This window comes from Drosophila busckii, chromosome 3L (assembly GCF_011750605.1).
Source record: "Drosophila busckii strain San Diego stock center, stock number 13000-0081.31 chromosome 3L, ASM1175060v1, whole genome shotgun sequence".
Lineage (NCBI taxonomy): Eukaryota > Metazoa > Arthropoda > Insecta > Diptera > Drosophilidae > Drosophila > Drosophila busckii.
In genome coordinates, this window is record NC_046606.1 from 15725533 (window position 1) to 15747792 (window position 22260).

At 40.5% G+C, this 22260-nt stretch overlaps 2 protein-coding genes across 2 annotated transcripts; one reads left to right on the plus strand and one right to left on the minus strand.

Moving 5' to 3' along the window:
- Positions 1 to 8212: 8212 nt before the first annotated feature.
- LOC108598160 (putative odorant receptor 69a) lies at positions 8213 to 9534 on the minus strand. Its single transcript, XM_017984776.2, has 3 exons — positions 8551 to 9534; positions 8330 to 8485; positions 8213 to 8272 (listed from the first exon to the last, which is right to left on the minus strand). Exons 1-3 carry the CDS (start codon positions 9532 to 9534, stop codon positions 8213 to 8215), a joined length of 1200 nt encoding a protein of 399 aa, XP_017840265.2.
- Positions 9535 to 18552: 9018 nt separating this feature from the next.
- Positions 18553 to 19506, plus strand: LOC108598159 (protein regulator of cytokinesis 1-like). Its single transcript, XM_017984775.2, has one exon. It carries the CDS (start codon positions 18553 to 18555, stop codon positions 19504 to 19506), a length of 954 nt encoding a protein of 317 aa, XP_017840264.2.
- The last annotated feature ends 2754 nt before the right edge of the window (positions 19507 to 22260 follow it).

Sequence of the window (22260 nt, forward strand, 5' to 3'; positions counted from 1 at the left end):
GCACACATTTAATGCTATTTGCTTGCCATTTGGGCCAATAAATCATTTTGTTGCGCTGATAAGTAATTTTATTTTTCAGTTTTTTCCTCCTTACAGTTACTCCACGTTTTCTTAACGTTCCATTGCATATTTGGTTTTTGTTCTGCTTCTTACTGTTGCTTTCCGTTGCCTTTTGCTTTCAGTTGGATTCCTTTCCGCAGCGGGAAGCAAGACGCTTGATTCATGACGTTGCTGTTTGTGCCAAACATTGCTCGAAATCTGAATATACATACATATATATATATATATATATATATATATATAAAATATATATATATATAACTATTACATTTTACAGTAAAAATGTAAGGTAGTCTCTAGTGCGTCAAATTATTTCAGCTAGCAGCGTGTGCAGTACACAAAATGCTGCGTCTCTTGGCAAAATATTTTGGTCTCATCCTCCCCCTGCCCACACTGCACATTAAATGACCTTTTATCGAAACTGAGCAGCCATTGGAAATTTATCATAAAATTTGTTTGCTATGCTAGCTGCCAGTGCGCATTTGTGGTTGCAATTTATATAAATGTACAAATGCAAGTGGAAAATGAAGCACATAAAATATATTTTGATTTATTCTCAAGTCATGTATGCGATTTCAGAGGGGTTATTGATTTTGGCTCAGAAGCTAAAAATAATGGCGAGCATATATATTGAAAACACCTTCTTAGTATTGCGCCCCTACTTACAATTAAAGCCTTAAGCTTTCCGCTTGGAACGCATAACTAATCTGTGCTCATTTATAACTTGGCTAACATTTCAAACGCCTTTTTAGCATAAATCAAAGCCAGCACTAAAGCGAATTGAAGTACATAGTATAACTGATACATATCTGATATAAAAATTCATAATAATTAGCAAAATGGTAGCCCAACTGACCACAAGCCTCTGCGTTGCTAATTTCTACAACTTATTAAATGTGATTAATATTTTGTTGGCCCTAATGTTATACATACTTGTTGTTGTTGCTGTTGTTGCGGCATTTGTATCCTGCTGTGGCACAGAACTTTCGTACACTCTCTTTATTAATGAACGCTGTTATGTCTGGGCAGCAATGTAAGTAAGCATTTGTTGCTGTTGTTGCCTTTGTTGTTATTTATTATATTTTGCCGCTTTTGGCCAAGTTGATTGCGTTGAGGTTAAATGCGTTTACTCTTTGTTACGGGGGGCCGAACCCTGAAAATTGGTTTAGCTTCGACCAATTTTGTGCCCATAAAAGCCAAGAGCTCTGGGGGCGTTAAGTGTGTTCTCATTTGGTCTCGAGCATGAGCCTTAATTAATATGAATTAATTTGAGTGTTAATTGCAAGTGGTTGGGTGTACGCTTTCAATGCCTGTATAACTCTTGGCCTGGCTGCAACTAAAAGTGTTTACACTGAGCAAAAACTCAATTCAAAAACTAACTAGTTGAGGCATTCGTCTGCCGCATCAATCAACAATAAAGTTAGTTGAATTAACATTAGTTTGTACAACTTTAACAAGCTGTTGAATTAATTAATTAACTAGTTGTGCAATTCTTTTCAGTGCATTAAGGGACAACTTTCAAGATGTTTATCACTTATAAATAAGCAGCAGTGTCCTTTACTGGCTTTCAGTGTGATTTTGTTTGTCTTCGTGTGAGTGTGGGAGGGTGTGACAGGCATAGATTAGCAGCTTTCGTCTTTGTGCGTGCTGTCTATGTAATTAATATTAAGTATACGCCGTGTTTGACAGCTTTTAGTAAGACACCAAAATACAAAAAAAAAGAAAGCAGAGAGAAGAAAAGTCCAAACGAACGAACACACAAGTCCCCAAGCGTTGTCAGCTCGACATGTTTTCGGTTTGGACTAACATGCTGATGGCAGGAGCTCAGTAGTAAATAATAAATAAATATTTACCAAAAACGATTTCGTTTCGTTGGCAAGACACGTACTGCGGATTAACCAGGGGCTACCAAGGACGTGCGGGTCTCTGACCAAAAACTTAGCATTTAAAAACTTTGCTAGCCGTTAAAGTTTAAAGATGAAAGTGACAGCTGCTGCTTAAACCACACCACAGCCCCCACTCCGCTCTGTCTCGAACATAATAACGGCAATAACCACAGGCAGTGACTTTGTTTTGCTGCCGCCCGCATAGACTCACAATCAGCAGCTGCTGGCTGACTGGCTAGCTGGCTGGCTCGCTGGCTGGCTGGCTGGCATTATGCCACAAATCATAAAATCGCGTCTACTTAGTCTACACGCAAGCTACGTGTGTTTGCCAGTGCGCTCTGCGGCGTATACGTGATATTTTACGGGTCACTCGCAACGCAAACGTCTCATAATTTTTGCGCACAAAACCCAGGCAAGCATTGAGATGGCGCCCCCACAGGCAATAATGCTCTGCGTGTATTCTCCCAAGGCCTTAAATTGCTGCTTGTAATTTCAACTGGTACGCCGACTCGTTGATTTACAGCTAATCAGAGCTGGTAACTAGCGCACTAAGCGCCCTTTAGAGAGCATAGATAAGCGAGCAGTTAAGTAGAAAGTGAAGCCAAGACCTAGCAATCAGATGTGAGTTTAAAGATTTAATGTCATAAATAAAATGTAGTGCTGAGTTGAATGCTTAATATTATGTTTCACTCAATGTGAGCTATGTATGATAAAAATACAAAAACAGAGCACATAATTCAAAAAACCAATCGCAAAATATGCTTGACTGCAATATACCCTGCGTCAGTTGTAAATTGAAAAGAACTAAGACTAATAATTGCATTTAATGAGCAACAGCCGACTCGGTCTGTTAAGAGCGAGTTAACAGTAAAGTGCTCTGTTAAATAGTTTAATGGCTATGCCTATTAAAATATCTAAGCCGAAAGTTATACCCAAGAACTACGGCGAGTAAGATTTAATAGAAAACCTTTCTCTGGCGTATGGCACTCTCTCAGCACGTTGTACTGTTAAAAATTATATTTCCTTTTCATGTTTGCTTTTGGCTGTTGTTTTTTATTCTTCTATGGCGTTTTTTAAGTGGCACATAGGGCATAGAACATTTTGAACATCGTGTAGAAATAAATTGAGCAAAATAGTGGCAGCTACTTAAGTGAAAATATTTTTGCGCTTGTAATAACTTGACTGTGCTAACCACTCGGCTCTGCCCCGCTTCTGCTGCTCACAATATGAACAGAACTTGAGGCTAAGTGCCGCGGCTGTGGATATCTTTGCCGCCGCCGCCGCCGCCGCTGCTGCTGCTGCTGGTTGCCGCACCAAACTTGACTGACGCTGCATTCATAGGTTTTCGATAAAGCGGCCTGAGGGTCTTGGCCTCAACTTTTACGACTGTGGCATAAGGGAAGCGGAAATTTACACAAAGACAGGATGTTGCAGAACTTGCTGCTGCTGCTGCGGCTGTACAAGTGGCAAGTGGCAAGTGTTCGCTGCAACCAAAATGAGCCAAAATTGCAAGCGAGGCAGGCAGTACAACACGTCGGCGTCGAGAGGCTAAACACGTGGCCATGCTGCTGCTGTGGCGCTGGCGACGTCGCTGACTGACAGGCCATTAATTTTGGATTACCTTAGTCTGCCTCAGCCACAACTGCAGCAACAAAAAAGAAGCAGAAGAAGAAGGGAAAAGCTAGCTGGCGCCACTTAGCGCGCTTGTTAAACACATTTCATAAAGCCCTCAGCAAAGGCTGCTTTTCATTCTTTTGCTTGCTTGCTCGCCAGGCCAGGCCAGGTCGTTAACGTTAATAGCAACTTAAGTGCTCATATATAATTTCCGAAATTATTTCCAACTCACAGAAAACGCCACCGTTATTGGGGCTACTGCTACACTATCAATTTAGTTTTACCAAAGGCAAAATGCAGACAACAACAACAACAACAAAATGTTTGAAATGAGTGCAAAATTATTAAATTTAAGTTGCGCAAAGTTGCTGTTTCGGTCGACTCAAAATCATAGCAGCAATTTGATTTCTGTGGCGCATATTACGTAGCCGCGCTGTGGTACGTACTACTTTTGCCTAATTTATCTTGTCAGCCTAGCAGCCGCAATAGTTGAATTACACACACACCACACCAGCTACACCTGATGTGTGTTTGTTTGTTTGTCAAGTGTAACTGGGTCGCTGGCAAGCAGCTAGTTTTGAAGTTAAAAAAAGGGCAACGGAAATAAAAGTAAAAGTTAAAGCAAAAGCAAAAGCAGCTGTGAAAAGTTTCTCGCTAGCTGCTTGCTCAACAAGATAAAATGGACACACCTTATATGTTACTTCGTTTTTCAGTGCAAGAGAGAGGGTGGGGTATGCCACGTGTGAAATAAAATGAAGAAAGTACATGGCAAAGTCTCAAACTGCAGCCTATGTTCAGCTTTTGGCCAACAAAATAAAATGCTTGAGCAATTTGTTAGCTGCTTGCTGCCTGCCTTTTCTTTTTTTTTTGGCCGAGAGCGCACTCGTTTCGGTTTGTACAAATGTAATTTACTGGTTGCTCTTCTGCTCGAACCGCCAAAGGATGTGGCTGGGAATTTATTTGCGGCCATTTGGCAAAGTGAAAGCAATATTAAAGCAAGTAAGAAGGTTTGCTGCTTAAAGCCTTGCCAATACTTCTTCTAATAACAAGCATAACCTTACTGTAGCTAATTTGGCATTTGATTTGCAACATTCTCGTATCATTTGTTTACCACGTACTCGTGTTGACTGCGACGCAAAATTTTGAAGCCTGTGGGCGCTGCGGTTCGCTGCTGCGAACGCATCCACGGCTGGTGTTTGCCAAACATATACAAATACGTATATGAAAGTCTTAAGCGAATGTCTTTTCAGCTCTTGTCGTGTTAGCAACAAGCAAGAAATTGTTGAGCCACGACGGAATGTGCATCACTGTAAGAAATTCTGTCTGCTGTCAATTGTAAAACGAGAACAAAGTTCGCTTATATTAATTGAAACAATCTTTCAAAGCATTGCATTTCATTATGGTGTTTTTGTGTTATATATTCGAGATTGTTGTAAGCCAACAATTAATTGTTCTTTGGAAGCTTCGGTTTGTTGTTTTTACCTAAACACACAAATAAAATTAATAAAATCGTTTAACTATTTATTATAACTAAGATTTACTTATTTTGCTTGTCAAGCATGCATGAATTAAATTATCTTAAGAAAGATCTGACCTAGTTGTACACAAGATAGTAAACATATTAGTAAATTAATATAATGGTGAAGCGTAAAATACTAGAGTATTTTGATGTCGTTTTATACTCGCGGGAGTTTCTATTATTGATTCCAGTGCATCTTTTGGACTTTTAATTTTGATCCTTGCTTTCCAAAATTCGGTAAAAAGTAAAAGTTGTAATATGTAAAATGTAACAAAGTTGCATTTCATAATGCCTTTGCCATTAATATGAGAATGACAAATTAAAAAATTTAAGTTGTGACCAAAAATGCTGCTATTAAACTTAAATTTATTTTAATTTCGGTGTTTTCGCTGTTATTTTTTCTTTTGTATCAATTTTTATCAAGGCGCACAATTAAAATGTAACTCAGCCGAGTTAAAGATAGAAAAGTTAGAATGCAGGAACATTTTTTAATAATCATAAATCTTAAAAAGTTGTAAAGTAAATAAAAAAAATCGAACTTATAAGCGAATAAACATTTCTTGTTTTATTTTATGAACTAAAAGATTTGTATGATTTAAAATGTTGCCTACTCATTTCTGTTTAAATTGCACCCGTTGGGGAGCTCTTACTAATGGTTTTTCTTTCAGTGTACAAATTCTTTGTTGCTCTCTTAGCCACACTTGTAAGCTTGTAAGACTTGTATTTCAGAGAGCCCTGCCTCCTCTCGCTAATATGCAGGGAGCCCAAAAGCAGAGCGCTTTCGCTTCATCATCAACTTTGGCAAGTGCCGCAAATCTTTGCGGTTTCGTCTTAATGGCTAAGAAATTGTGATTTATGCCTGGAGTTCTAAGCTTTTTTCACTGTTTGATATATATATATATATATATATATATGTATATGTATATAAAAACGTTTGTGTGTGTGTCTGCTGGCGCGTGATTTACTTGCTCGTTAGATTTAAGCAGTCAACAGCCAAAAAGGGTTTAAGCAACATTTGCTTTGATGTGCCTTGTTTACTTGCTTAACAATCCTCATAGCGATGAATTTTAAAAGCATTTGCAACAGCATAAGTTACGCACACTCATTACTTAATTAGCGTTTAAATTTATTATGCAAAGACAAGGTGCACAAATTTGTTGAGTCAATTTGCAATGGCCTTTGCTTATTACAGTTGCTTAATTTATTAGCACAAACAAAAGATATGTCTGAAATATGTTGAGAGTGCGCAAAAACAGTAGAGGGAGAGGTGTAGATGAAGCGGAACAAGCGACCAGCGCAAATGGATTTGTAAACAACGCCAAGAAAGATTTAGTTTTAATTGAATTTATGGCTATTGCCCAATGTTCTGGAGTTGCATTAGCACATTGACGGCGCCTTATTTTTCGACTGCGGCCCTAAAAACAAGGACGTTAATTGAACAAGCGAAGCACAGACAGCGAGAGAGAGGAGAAAGTAGCTGGAAAATTAGTAGCATGTGTTGGCCAGCACACTGAGCTTAATTAGTTTAAAAGGCCTGACCTGGGACGATGTGGGACTGTGGGACTGCGGGTTGCGGGTTGCGGGTTGCGGATACGGATGTGGCTGAGGGCGGTATCAGGATCAATAAATCCAACAGTTGGGCGCACTTCTTTGCAGTTGTCAGCAGCAAAGATGGATGCTCTTTGGCTGGTTTGTGCCTTCAGGCTGCCTTTTGGCTGCCAAGTATTCAAAATGTATTCCAAGTGTTGAGGCACTTGGGGCCCATGGTGCTTTCTGTCCATAAATTCCAGTCGAACGCGCGCTTGGCTGCCAAAACTATTACTCACACTCCCGCACTCAATCGTCCGTTTGCTTGGTTATAATTCAGTTTGTCCATTTCGCGCAGCTGCCACTCGATTTCAGCATCAGCATCAGCTACAGCTACAGCTACTGCTACAGTTGGAGCTACAGCGTCAGCTTTCGTTTCTAGCCTTGGCTTCAATTGGCATCGTGTACGTGCGCAATTCAAGTTTCGCTCATGGGTTAAAGTCTATTTGGCCATAACAGTTGCCAAGTTCGCGTTTGTTTGTCAGTCTGTCTATCTGTCTGTCTGTCTGTCTGTGTGTTTGTCTTGGCTACAAAGCAAAGCGCACTACTATTCAAATAAAGCAAAAGTTGCACAGCACGTAATTGGCGTAATGTGATGCCCAGAACTATTTCAATTACTTGCGTAATTTGTTTTGTCAAATGCTGCAAATATATTGTACTTATGGCTATTGCCATAAGCTCAAATGCTGAATAAGCTGCAATTAGCTGACAATCGAAAATCGACAGCAGCAATTTAATTTGCCAAATACCAAATTGTTGAGCCAAATGCAATTGTCAATCAATTTGGCCACTGCGTTCTGTGTAAGTGTCTAACGAGCAGCACAGGCATAGCTTTGCCAAAGCTGCCAATCAATAGCAACAATTTGAAGCCAATCAAAGTTTAATTACCACAACAAGCAACTGCTGACAAGGTTGCTGCTTCTGCTGGTGCTGCTGCTGCTGCGCGTACCAATAAAGACTAACGAATTCACAAATAATAAAAAGCACACAAACAACAAAAAAACAAAATAAGACAAAAGAGTGGGACAGACAGCATTGTTAGCTGTCGCGCGCTCACTCCTTGCTCCCTACTCCTTAGTGAGTCGCGCACAAGGCAAACCACATAAAATATAAAAGCAACAATCAGCTAGAGCTATGGAGTAGCTCCGCATAAAAACAGCAATGGCCATAAACAAAGAAATAAACAAGGCTACAAGCCATAAGTATATTACACTCGCAGACGCTTACATGCATGCATACATCGAACGGAATGTGTATGTTTGTCGCAGGGCTTCCGGCGGAAACGGAGTGCACACTCACACACACACTCACACTCTAAATAGACGCACAATACTGCTAGACAGCTCAAGCCAGGCTAAGTATATATAAAAAAGACTGATAGCCAGCTTAAAGGCATCACATTATGAGGTTGACACAAATCTAACGCGAGCATCAAGACAAGCGATTCACTGCGTTTGCTTTATTGTGCGCTTTAACTGTAGGCATACCTGGCGTATGCTTTATGCTGTACCATAAAGTTTTATTTAAACAAATTAAGCTGATTAAGCTAGTTTTCTGAAATCATTGAGTGCACAAACGTAAACAGCTGATACGAGAACTTTAGAATCTGTTAAAGTTAAATGGGTTAATTCAAGACTAAGCTACATAAATTACGTATACGCACCGCCATAAATGTAGCCAGAGACACTGGCGTAAATTTATAAGCTCGCAGCACACGCGACTGACTGGCACGCATCATCAAGAAAAGCAACATCTTGCGATAGGCCAAGTCCCCCTCATACCAATTGTTGTAAAAAGCAGCCGGCAACACTTTGTCGCTCTGAAATGAAACAAAAACAAGACTGTTGTTTAATTTTCAGTTAAATAGCACAGCACTCCACTTACCGCTTTGGTGAACTTAGTGCCCTGATAACAAATAAAGAATGTAAATACCAAAAAGGCCATCAGGCCCACCGAGTACTTGAAAGCGGAGGCCAGATTGATCATGACCATGGCGAAACACATAAGGCAAATGGCAATAGTCGATGTGGTAAAGTTGATGAGAAATATAAAGTTAAAGATGCGATTCAGCAGATCGCCCAGCTTAAGCAGGCGACTGTGATAGGCAATCAGATTCTTCAGCTGCATATTGGCAGTGGACTGACGCGCGTCCAGTGCGCCGAGCCCACTGGCCAGCGTATCGAAATGCAGCTGCATTTGAGTGATGAAAAAACAAAGCAGAAACTGGCTGGCCATGATGAAAGCGACGCCGACGAGCGAGGACATGCCTTGGCATACATAGGCGGCCAAAAAGCTTAAGTAGGAATCCGGTGCGGCGAATAGTTGCCAGGGATACCAAGTGTTGCTCTGGGACTTGTAGCGTATGTGCTGCGATTGCGCCAGCATCTCGTAGAGCAGCTCCAGTATGGGCAGCAGATTATAGTAGATGCAGGCAAAGACGAAGAAGATTGTGGTGTAGCGCATAAGACGTGAGGATGTGCTGTAGTAATAGGCAACCCGGTTTCGGTTTCGAGTGCGCTGCTCGAACAACTTCTGCAGTTCACTCAGCAGGAACTCAATGTCTGGCCGATGGTGCTCCAGCAGCCACAAGTCGCAGGCACTCACCAGTGTTAGGCCCATGACGCTGCAAGTCTCAGATATTTCAGCGACAAAAGCGCTTAGCTGGAGTCTTTGTGGTTGCACCAAGAAGAGATTAATGGCCAAGCCCAAGTTCTGATAGATCAGATTGAACGCACCAAAGTAGAAGAACGCGCGTTGTAGCCTGGTTTGCTGCTCCTGTGGCACGCCGCTGCCTTGCCACTCATAGCGCCGCATCATGGTTAGACGGCAGCCCAAATGTGGATAGTGCATAAACTCGTGCAGCTGCATTCTGTATCAACTTCCAGTTCTTTTTAGTGAGCGTCTACTAAGTGCCTGCGGCTTATATAGCCAAGTTAGGCACTGCAAATTGCGTCATTCGCCTATTAGCATTTACCTTCGATATTAAGTAATTTAGCCTTGATTTAATGAGCTCCTGGGAATGCACATCTGAGCCTAGTTAACCTATTAGGCAATGAATTAGCTAAGTCAGCTATGCAGTGTGTGCAAGTTTCCCCAACTGTTATTTAAAATTTGTACGGGCAAGCCCTAAACTCGTTTTACTTTCATCAATTCTCAACTTTATCCGTTCCAAGGCTGCTGCAGCAAACACTTTAAATATTAATATAGCAAAGCCGAGTCGTAAGCAAAGTACTTTTAAATATTTGATATTTCTATTTGCCGCTTGCCCAAAATAAAAACAAAATAAACGAAAAACTATTTCAGCTCTCTCATGAAAAATTGCAAAAGTTCTGAGAGCTCTGTGCAAATTTATCACCGCAGTTGCTTTTTTTCTCTTTGTGGCCAGAAGAAAGCATTGGCCATAATAGAAATATAACTGATGCTCATCACGTTGCCCAGTAAACAGCTTATAAACAACAAATTTTTATTATTTGCTTTTGGTGTTTTCACATCGTAAAGTGCACACAAATCTTGGCCCAAAAACTAATAGTCTTGGTAAACAAATTCAAATTGTCTGCTGTTTTGACAACAATTATAAAAACCCCAACAGCTGGAAGGCTTTGAATATATTCATTATAGTAAATGTGTTGTCCGAAGTTAATAAAATAACTTCTTTTCGAGTTATGCAAATACAAATCAGTTAATTTTCAATTTGTTAATGTAAAACAGTTTCTGTAAATGCTAACGCATAATCAATACAGGAGCTAACATAATGTTAAGTTCGAAACGAAGCAGAAGCAGAAAAAATTAATATAATATTTGTATGTTTAAATCTGATGGCAGAAGGGCACCCTACTCTGAATGCCTATAACATGAAAAGAAAAATAATTTCTTTTGCACTTACTTATTGCTGCAAGATGTCTATGTCATGATTTATCAATTTATTATGCAACTAAATATGCATAAATATAAATATAGTATGTGCTTTTAACATCCTACTTCAAGTCATCACATTTTGTTATGCAAATTAAATATAAATTCAAATATCTGCATAAAACTCTACAAAATTTCAATGCTTGTGGCTGCCAAGCAGCAAGTAAAACTTATTAAATTTCTCTATGTATGTGAGTGTGTGTGTGTGTGTATGTTGTTACTGCTGCTGACTTTCATACCAGGTCACGTCAATTTTGTCAAAATCCACTTGTTTGTACGCTGGATTTGATGACGACAGCACTCTTGTGCTCGTTTATTTATGTTGAGAATGCAAAAGCGTAAAATTAAGTTCGCACACAAAGGGCAGAGAGAAATGTAAAAATTCGAGAATTATGTACGAGTCACCTGACTGGGTGGCTGCTGGCTGGCAGGCGGCTGACTGTTCGTTTTGTTCGTCTATCATATGGCAGCTAGCTGAGTGGCCTTTGCCGGGTGTGATTATCACGTTGTTATCCAGGGATCAGTGCCGGCACCCCGCTCACTTTCAATTTCACTTTCGCTCTCGTTATCTGTATCTAGCTTTGCACTGTTTTCTTATTTTATATAATAACATTTTAATTCCCTTAATACACGCTACGCTGCCTGCCAAGTCAAAGCAAACTCAAAGCCGCAACAATCTGCACGCCTCTCGCCTCGCACTTGTCGCTTGCTAAGCCCTTGCTGCCCGTTGCCTGCTTTTAGGCGCTCCTTTTAGGTTCGTTTAAATTTATTTTTTTTGCGGTCGTTCTTTTTTGCATTGGGGTTTTGGCTGTGTGCGTAATTCATTAATCATAAGCAGCAGCGCATTTATTTATTGTTTTTGCCTTTGTTGACAGCTTTTAGCGGCCGCCCAAGCATAATCATGGCTAGTCCAACATGTACCATTTACTACTTATGCGCACTCACTGAACTCGGAGCTGCGATGGGGGAATTTCAATTTTGTATTTTGCTTGCCACAACTTTTGCGGTTTTGTGTGGCAGCCAGCACAAGCTTAAGTAATTGATGTGAAAATTAAATAAATATTTTGCACTTTGTACAACATTTTTCAACAAATTCCTAAGCACTTTCAGTTTCATTTTTAGTTAGTTGCTTTGGCATGTCAGCTACGAGAGCAACAACTTTAACAACTGCTGTGTGGCAGTTAATTTAGCCATCAGCTTGTGGGCGCTTAGACAATAGCCCAGTTGCCAATTGCCCAATCAAGTGTAAGTGACCAGCAAGCCAGCGTCGACAATGTTACACACCCACACCCCTCTGACAATATGCAGAGCATGGCCGGCTTTAAGCGAAGCTAATCGAACCAAAATATGCACAGACAGTTCCTCCGGTACATCAGTGTATACTAGTTACTGCACTAGAGGCCAGCTCAATACAGCTTCGGGTGGGCCTCATACACCCAAGTTACGCTGTGACCATTCACTTGCAATGCCCTTGATAAGTTTCGAGCAAACAAACTGGCATGGATTTTAGGGCAAAGTTGTGCAGTTGAGTGCAGTTAGCAAAAAACGAGCCAAAGTAAACCTCAAAATGTAGGCTCATGTCTCAATTTCTAGGCAAACATTTACTAATTGCAAAAGCCAGTTAGCAACTTTAATGCGCCCCACAGGCGAACCTTTTAGGCTTTTGCTATTTTAAATTTTTTCATATTTATCGTGTATTATATTGGGGTCTTATCTGCTGCGGCCATATGGTGTCGCTACATAAACACACAGAGAGCGAAAGAGAAACCAACAAAGAGCAGCCAAAATTTTTATACAGAATTTAGCGGCATTTCCGCACGTTGCCAACTTGCTTAGTGCGGCAAAGCTGTTGTGTTATATAAAAGATACAAAAAAAATAGGAGGAAAAAATAGCCAAGTCCCTGGTGTGAAACGTCATGGAAAGCAAGCTAAGCACAGTATGTTAAATAATTACATTTAATAGTTAAAGCCAACAGGCAGTTACTCTAACATCAAACATAACATTAAAAGATTTTAAATATTCAAATATATTGTTTGTCCTGCACTTTCAGAAAATACTTTTTTATTTAGGTATATATAATGTTCTTTCAGTGCATTCAAAGTGCGTCGAAAGCAAACTTGTGCCATGTTAAATTTATTCAATGTCTTGCTACTCTTGTTAAAGCGTCTGAGGCGGCGCTAGTGCTGCTGCTGGTGGCGCGTTAGATCTAGGCACAGTTGTTGACAGCATTTATGTCCATTAAGCAAGTAATAAACTTGCATAAATTTAGTGAATTTGACTTATTAAATTTACAGCTGTTGTCATATATTTTTTTGTTCGCCGGCCGTCTAATCGAATTTTTCAATGGCCGCCATTTTTGTTTGCCTAATGGCGGCTAAGTGAACACACTTAATTGAAAGAAGCCAAACTGATTTGTATTCGGCTGCTGTCAAGCAATAAATGCTCATTATGCGTATATCACTCATACGCCAGCGAGGCGGCAAATAATTTGCTAACAACACGAGTGCATACGTGTCATGTGAGACTTTTGGAAACAACAGCCGCAAATGTCCAGGCACACACACGCTCAGCAACAATAGGCCCACTGCATCGGATGTAATGCTGCCTAACCGCGCAATCACAACGCGCCGCCACCTATTTCCAATTACCGCCGACGCTGCTGAACGATATGGATAGGTGATTGGTTAGTGGCTAACTGATTGGGATCTGTGCACTGGATGAAGCTTTGCGGGCATTGTATGTGCGTAGAGATTGGATTTTAGCTGCCTTGATTGATTGCAACAAAACCAGATTTTGGTTGGCTGTCATTTAAGCAGCGCGGCTAACTTGCGCCCTCAATTCCCACCAAAAAGTCCCGCTGGCAATAAATTTATATTCATTGAGGCGCGGCACGTCGGCTGCTGGCTTTTGGCCTCATTGCGTCTGTTGTGAGTGTGAGTGTGAGTGTGGTGCGCTGGCAGCGCTTAAATTGCGGCTCTGTTGCATTTTTAATTAAACGCAAATTAAAAATTGATTGCTTTTTGTCGCCATAATTTACAGGCGATAATACGGCTGGGACTTCGCAGCTTCAATGTGCCACAATTTTCAGTGGCGCAACACATTTATCAACATCAACTTTTTCTCTATACTATATGCGAAACAAAAAGAAAGCTGCCAGTTGAAAATATTTGCATATTTGCTTGCTGCTTGCTTGCGTGCTCGCATGCGATGGCAAACAAAGTTTTGAATACGTGCAACATTTCGACTTGCAGCTTGTTGCAGCACTGCTCAACCGGAAGTGAAAGGTTTTAAGCGGAAGTGCGCAGTGTTGCAACTTCTACATATACACGAATGTTATGTACTACATGCTTGTGTTGGTAATTATATGGCTCGGACTGAACTGAACGTTGCATGCAAAGCAAACGACTTTAAATTCGAACAAAAATAAAATTTAAGCGCGATAAGCGAACGAAGAGATTAATAATTTATGTAATTTGGTTAACTAAAATGCCAAATTAATAGGTCTGTGTTTGGCCTTGTTGTTAATTGCATTTGTTAACTAATTAATTGCTAATTATATGCCTTCGACTGCAAAATATTAGCGTCGCATGTAAACCTGGCCAAGAAAGCGACAAGAGTAAAAATCGATGTATTCGAATTTCGAAAGCAAATATTAATAAATTTATGTAATTTACCTAGCTTATATGCAATATTAATAGCTTTATGTCTAGCCTCCTTTATTATTTAGTTGTTAATTGCATTTTATAATAATTTAATTTGATCTTAAACCAATTATGCTTTGGACTGAACGTCGCAGAGAGAACTTGGCCAAGAACGCGACTAACAAAAGTTTAAAATTTAAGCCCGCTATGCGAAAGCAAAGATTAATAATTTATGTAATTACCTAAAATGAAGAATGAATAGCTGTGTTCTGACCTCGTACATTATTTTGTTGTTAATTGCATTTATTACCTCGAGGCAAATAATTACGCTGCATTTAATTGAAAAAACGCATGTACTATATTTGTTTATTAAATTAATGCAAGTTTTTTTTTGTTGTGGAAACTAATTAATTGGTATTCAACGGAAACAATGCGGACGCAGTTTTATTTAGTGCATTAATAATCATAATAGCCGTGAACATTAAAATGAGCGAAATAATAGCGACAACGTCAATATGCCAACTGAATGCACTTGATTCATTTATAAGAATATGCCATTAAATATATGACATGCATATAATAATAGTATGTTAATTTTATGGACATATTTAAGTAGAATTAATGCGTTCAAAGCATCAACAAGTTGTCACATAAATTAAACTGCTGTTTTAAGCAAACATATAAATAAATAAAATTAAGTACAAATTCCATGAATTCGTTTTGTTACTCTTGTAGCTTTTAAAATTACGTCTCATGAGTGCACTTGTTACTTTTACAAGAATTTGCTACACACTTTACTCTCTCTCTAACTCTCCCTCTTTGCTTTTTGAGATTGAGTGTTACTGCTTTGCTTGCAAAAAGGCGGAAGCACTTAAATTGGGCGTAACAAAATGTCTGACACGCCAATTATTTTGCTTTTTATACGACAGACAGACGTCTCCACGCAGCGCCGCATGGACACTCGTTTTTGTTGTTGTTGTTTATGTTGTTGTTGTCATACTGCGTGTTAGTTGCTTTAAATAGCAAGTGTCTGCTTGCTTTGCTGTATTCCGTGCAGCTTTGTTATTTTATAGCTACTGAAACTATAACATACTTGTTCGCACACAATATAGCAGGAATATTTATTGAAAATCCAACTGCTTTCGGTGCAGCAACAATTCAAATCAAATACAACTTTCCATGTTAGCACAAACTATTTAATTTCTTCTTCTCTCTCGCTCGCTTACTTTCGCTTTATGGCAATTTTAATATAAACTCGCTTTCTGTTTGCTTTTATTGCGCTTTTTCTGCTTGTGTTGTTTAGAAAAGTTTTTGTTGTTGGCCGTTGCTAAATATATAAAAGTTTTATAAACACCAGCTAGTTATTGTAAGTTTTTATAATATGCTATTTCACGCGTCGTTTTATTTAGTATTCGAGCTGTGTTTGCACTAATGAGACATGACATTTTTTTGTGCCCACACTGTGGAATTAAATTAGTTGCACGAAGTCGAGTAAACGTTTATTTCATTTCAACTTTTAGACTGCACAATTGTCTATATGGATGAGTTCGTGTTACTTGGGCAACATTCATAAAATTTTTCCACAACACTAACACTTGCTGGCGTATTAATTTGCCATTACCCTTGCCCAACATGACACCTGCAAAACTTTGGCTGTCTACATGTGAAAATTACAGACATTATGCAAAGTACTATGCGCAACGCACTGAGCTCTCAACCTGCTTGGCTGCTTGTTAGGCTGTGATTAAATGTGTGAGTTGCTGTTGCCTTGATTTCTGCTGCTCAGACGAAACTTTGTCTATCAATCGTAGGAGAGTTCATTCATTAGGTTTGATGTTACGTATACTTGATTTGCTTGCAGGCAGTGCACTCAATTAGAAAATGATCAGCTCAAAGGGCTTGGCAACTTGTTGGGACTGCTAAGAACATATGCTCTATATGCGTGAAAAGCAGAGCACATTAGTACTAATGAAAGTGCAAAGTGTATATATTAAGCATACGACGGGCTGTACAAATTAAGCCTTAAGTCGTGAAACAAAATAGCGCGAATTTGTAAAATCATTTGTGGCACTCAACAACAGCTGCCATGACAACACTGCGCTGTGAACTAAAATCTAAAAATTCAGCAAACGCTCAGTTGGGCTGCACTTAATCACAAGCGCAACGAGCGGCGGATGCTATTGTTGTTGCCACTGTCATTGTCAACATGGCGTTTGTTGCATGCCCAATGGGCGAATGCTTGAATGCCAATGTATATCCTCTATGGTCTAGGGAATTGTCAATGTATGCTGCCCGTGAGGCGCTTTCATTATACAGCCTTCTAACAACAACAACAACAACAACAACAACAACAACAACAAAGTAGCGCATTGAAACGAGTTGAACGAGTCGATTGGTCGCTTGCGGTTGCCTATTTGGCCTACGGTGCGATAAATGAGAAATTTGCCGCGCATTTGTATGCAAGGCTTAATTGTTGTTACCATGGCAAATGTTTACTAAGGATCTCTACGGGGAGTCGGGACAGAGCCGTATGTGTTTGGTTCAGCGCAGAGATTAAAAGCGGCCAGCTGAAATGTGAAAAATTTGTGCTAAGCTGATCGCAAATGAACTCATTGCAGCAAATTGCAACCGCAAATTGTGAATGCTCCGTTGTTGCGAATTGTTCATTGTAACATTCGCAATTTGCCTGCAAAATTAAGCAATTTTTGCGCATGTTTGTCCCATGCACACTGATAATGACAAGAGTTTATTAGCAAGCAATGCCAACAAAATGCCGAAAAAAATTATGTTGAAATTACACGCATGCTGAAAACGTAATGCCCGTATTTAATCTGTAATCTTTATGAATTTGTCAACTTGGGCAACAACACGCTTCATTCCACGCGCTGTGAGCATAACAGTGCTCTGTTAATTTAACAAAGCTTGATAGCAGAATTGCTCCTATTATCGATTGCCGCTGAATGTTAACTAAGCTTGAGGCGTAACTAGAGAGTGTATCTATGGATTGAAAAGTTCAAACAGCTACCGCTCACGTTTCATAAATAATCCGCCATAATAAAGACATACATATGCATAATGTTTGTGACATAAACCTTGAGCAAATAAATACAGTTGAGCGAGAATAACGCAGATGCCGCAGACAGCTGCAAAGTAAATAGGGTCGGTGTCTAGCCCGCACACCTAGCAAGCTATAAGCCCCACTGTCTACAATTTTTGCATTTAAATGTGCGCAATTTGCCGAGACCAAAAGCAGAAAATATAATACATAATATGATGATGAAAAAACGGTTGCCTACTTTGCAGGGCCGGCAAAGAAAATGGCGTTAACGTATTTATGCAACATGTGCGCGGCGGCGGCCCTCAGCCGAGCAAATTGTTAAACAAGTTGTGGCAAAGGAAGCAGAATATAAAAATGATAATAACAATGCTGTGGCAGGCAGTTTGTATACAATTAAAGATAACTGCCGCGATTTGCATTGTAAGCATTTCATTTGAAAACGGAAGTTCATTAGCACTGCACAGGAAGCTCAACAATTGAGGCAAAAAAGCACTCTAGGCAAGCTAAAGCAAAACATATTTTTATTGAGTTTGAGCTGATTGGTTTTTTTCCATGTGCGGATGCGCTTGAATGGTAAGCTCTTTCTCATGTTAGACTTTATAAAAAGGTAATTATTTCGAGGTTTTGTTTTATACAACAATAGAGCATTTGAAATGTCTATCATTAGCAGGCGTAACAATTTGATTGCCAGCAACTTTTGTGGCAATCACTTTGTTCAATTTTAATTGCATTCGTGGTTTTGCATTCAATTGAATACAATTTTTTTCATTCGATTTCCTTTTGGTTGCCTGCGGCCAAGTTGCATTTGATTTTGCACTTTATATGTGCTCTTTTATTTTATTTTGCTGAACAGCTCACATTTAAATCACAGCCACAAACACTTGACCAGCAATCATGGCAGTCGCTAGCGTTGCTATTATTTTCCCGGAGTATTTTTTTATCAACTCAGTTGCTTGAGGTAATCCTGCAATTGAATCAAATTTTTTCCCACTTCATGCTTTGTTTTGCACAATTGCTTTTTAATTAAAGTTTCGCGTTAACAATTTAAAATTTTAAATGCTTTTCATTGTGCGACACTCGCTTGTTTTTTCGTCTGGCGCTGCCAGCTATATCTCACACCTGGAAAATATACATATAACTATTTCAAAATGTTTATCGTCTAGAGTTTGCTGTTATTATAAATTGTGTGCTTACAGTAGTCCCATCACTGTTTTCACAATTTTCATATACGTACAATTATACAAACTGAATTTTACACACACTTGATTTGTGCGATGGCCGAAGAGTCCGCGCAGTTAACCGACATAAATCTACTCTGCGATGTTTGGCTGCAAAAGCAGCAACAGTTCGAGTCGGACATTAAGACGCTGCTAGGGCAGGCAAATGAAATGCTGCAGCGGCTGGACCAAGAGTTGCCAGAGCAGGAGCAACAGCAGTCGCGGCTTAAGCTGGATCAGCTTATAATGCACTTGACAGACGAGCTGCAGCGACGTCAGCTGGAGGCCAAGGCGGATAAGCGACTGCAGGAGTGGCATCAATCGCTTGATAATATGCGTCAGAAGATTAACGCCATCTGGCAGCGTCTGGGCACACTGGGTCTGAGCAATCCCTGCGAGGATGCCTCCTTCCAGGTGCAGAACTACACCCAGAAGAGCTTTGAGCTGTTGTGCCAGCAGCTGCATCAGTGTGAGTCGCTGCGTCGCCAGCACCTGGTCACGCTCATCGAGCAGGTGCGCCGGGATATCCAGAAGTGGTGCGATCTGACGCTGCAATATCCTTCAGCCTGGAGCTGTCAGAGCGAGTGCTGCACCGAGGAGCTGTTGGAGCTGCTTGATCAGAAGCTCCTCGATCTCAAGGCCTACTACAACAGCAACAAACTCATCTTTGAGCTCTATGCCAAGCGCACACAGCTCTGGCTGTTGCGTGAGGCACAAGAGGACAAATCCAAAGAGCCCAATCGCTTCCAGAATCGTGGCGGTCAGCTGTTGCGTGAGGAACGTGAACGCAAAAGCATTAGCATGAAACTGCCACAAATTGAGAAGCAGCTCACGCAACTCGTGCACGAATACGAGCAGCGCACCCAAAAGCCTTTCATGGTCTATGGCGATCCATTACTAGAGCGCCTTGCCTCTGACTGGCAGGAGTATCGCTTGGCCAAGGCAGCGCCGCTGCGACTTAAGGATAAAGTATCGCTGCGCAAGACATTTTCGGTGCCACAATTTAATTAAGAGCTCTGCGGCCAGCTTATGCGTAAAACTATTTTATTTCATTAAAATGCAATGGCGTGCATTTAATAAAAGTATTTTCAAGCTACTTTTACTCGATTACCAAAAATACAATGCCTATCGGTCGACCGACCGCCACACTCTGTCAGCGAGTACACGCCATAGGGCTATTAATAGCTAGCGATAAGATTGCTCTCAATATTGCACTTAAATTTTCTTAATTTAAGTTTGCGAACTTTCAGTGTCAACACTCCCACAAGATACTTAGTTGTATGCCCAAGCTCTAATATTTCCATTCAATAACTCTTTGCTGTCTGCCGGATTAGCTTGTCTGCGCCAAAGTCCTTTCACTCAGTTGGATTTTCTTTGGCTGCGTACGCCTCTAATCCAGACAAACTCGGCTTAATTGCCAACAAAGCAAATTGAAGGCATAAATAAATAAGAATGCGCTGAAACGCAAACGAAAACTTCAACAGGCGCAATTGGCTAAAGGCAAAAAACTTAAGACCCATATTGATAACATAAGCCGCATGAGCTCTGACCCCGCTTAAGCCACCGTTGCAGGTCCGTGCGGATGCGTGTGTGTGCCTTAAATCTTATCGATTTGACTTTTGATTGATACAGCTCGGGCGAGAGTTGTTGGCTTTGACCGGCAATTGGTTGCTGATTTGATTAGGTAGCCGCATAAATCCATTAAATGAAGTTAGAAAGCCGACGGCTTTTGTAGGCGTATGCGTGTATCAATTTTAATAAATTTGCACGGCGACTGCCATTAATTTCAGTTAATTTGCCATTTTTCATGCGCCACAAGGACTCCACTACCTTTTGCATACGGGCACACGGCGTAGCGTAGTGGCACACGGCCGTACATCAATGACACACGAACAGCGGTGCCGTAAATATCCATGAAGGCAGCCAATATGTTTACACGCACACAATTTCAGCGCCTGAGCGGATTTTGTTCGCCAACTTAGACATGCACACACATACACACGCAAGCAGAGAGAGAGAGAAAGGATGAAAATAAGGGAGACCGTATGCTATGGATCATAAATTGTGGCAAGGCATCGTAATTCTTTAGCAAAGTTTTTGGGCGGCAGCAGCCACAAGTTATTCAGTTTTATTTGGCGCTTTAGTCAAGCATTTCAACTAATAGTTGAGCAAAAGTTTCTGTCGCGACAGCTCTCTTTCTTTTTTATTCTCTTTGCTGTTGACTTGCAAATAGAAGTTGTGTAAACAAAACATATGGAAAATGAGGAAAGCTGCGCCAGTTCACTTGGCAAACCAATATGTCACTAATATTGCTGCTGCTGCTGCAGGCAGTCGGAGACACTTTGAGTAGAAATTTCTTTATTATTTGCATACGCTTTAGCTGTAGGCAAACTTTCGTGTTAGCTGGCTACACCTGAAACTCATTAGTGTGCGAAACTTATAGACACGCACAGACAGAGCAGAAGTTGCTTTAATGAAATTAGCAACTGTTGTGATTTACAGCCCCGGGAACGACAGTCGACAGCTTAGTAACTTTTAATTTATGCAACTTAATTGAAATGCCATAAAAATCGCGTATACGTTTCTGCTAGCTATTGGGTTAGTTTTGCGCTTTTACATTCGTTGACTGCACGTTGGCGTGTGCTAATGAACTTGGCCCTGCTATATTTGGAAATGTTGTGGCATTTGTTAGGTGTTTTTGGAGCGGGGTTTATTTGAAATTAATTAAAAAGCTGTCAGCAGCAGTTGGAGCATCGCGTGAAATGTGAAGACGAGCGCGTGCAAGTAACTAACACACACAAACACACACACGGGCACACGGGCACACGGATGCGGACAGAGCATGTACACGCGTTGCGTATACGCAATGTACACAATGCAATGAATGGTAGGCCGTCGGAAATTGCCAGGTGACTCAACGAAATATATATTTGCAGGCTGCTTCTTTTTTTTTATTCATTTTTGTCAGCTGCTTTATCAAGGAAACCTTTTAAAGCGCATAACAATAACGAAAAATTTGAAAAAGAGATAAAAGACGTACGTGTACCGGCAACGGAAATGATTATATCTCCTTTGGAGGCAGCGACCGTTGCTACTACTGCTTCTGCTGCTGCCGCTGAAAGCAGCAGCTACCATTGTTGGCAACAATGTTGTCATTGTGGCCATTGTTCCACATGCTCTGCCGCCGCCACGCGGTGATGCTGCAATTTTCATTTGCTGTCCCTTCTTCGTTGCCTATGCCACGTTATCAGTGACAAACGGCCAGGTCGTAAACTGAGACAGAGAACAAAAACAAAAAAAATAAGATGAGAAATCAAGCAACACGAGCACAATTTACACATTTAAAATTCAAATAAAGTCATTTGCATGCAGACACAATGAGCCAACGTACGTAGCCCCCGTCCATTGGCCTAGGCCGACTAGCAGATGGACATTGTCGCAGCATATGGCCACCACACTCTGACCGTCTGAGCTTGCTGACCTTTGAACTCATTGGTCGAGGGCAGCTATTCATTTTGTTTTCTTCACTTTTTGCATTTGTCATCATTAGACACTTGCCCCTTAAGCAGCAGGCTGTCAAAAAAAGGTAACTTTAGTCAAATAACTGTTACTGTTACCAGTAGTTTGCTCGTGAGCAGGCAACGCCAACGATTATGCTGACATGCATGAATCTTTGTGAAGCTTCTAGCTTGTTGCATTTAGTTGCCAGAACAACGTCAAGTGCACATAGCAGCGTTCAAAATTGCTGTTAGTTAGTTGCTGCTG

Coding starts and splice junctions, on each gene's coding strand:
- LOC108598160 (XM_017984776.2), bottom strand. CDS start 9,534: ATGCAGCTGCACGAGTTTATGCACTATCCACATTTGGGCTGCCGTCTA. Junction 8,486..8,550: donor GCACTAAGTTCACCAAAGCG/GTAAGTGGAGTG, acceptor GTTTCATTTCAG/AGCGACAAAGTGTTGCCGGC. Junction 8,273..8,329: donor CTCTGGCTACATTTATGGCG/GTGCGTATACGT, acceptor TAACTTTAACAG/ATTCTAAAGTTCTCGTATCA.
- LOC108598159 (XM_017984775.2), top strand. CDS start 18,553: ATGGCCGAAGAGTCCGCGCAGTTAACCGACATAAATCTACTCTGCGAT.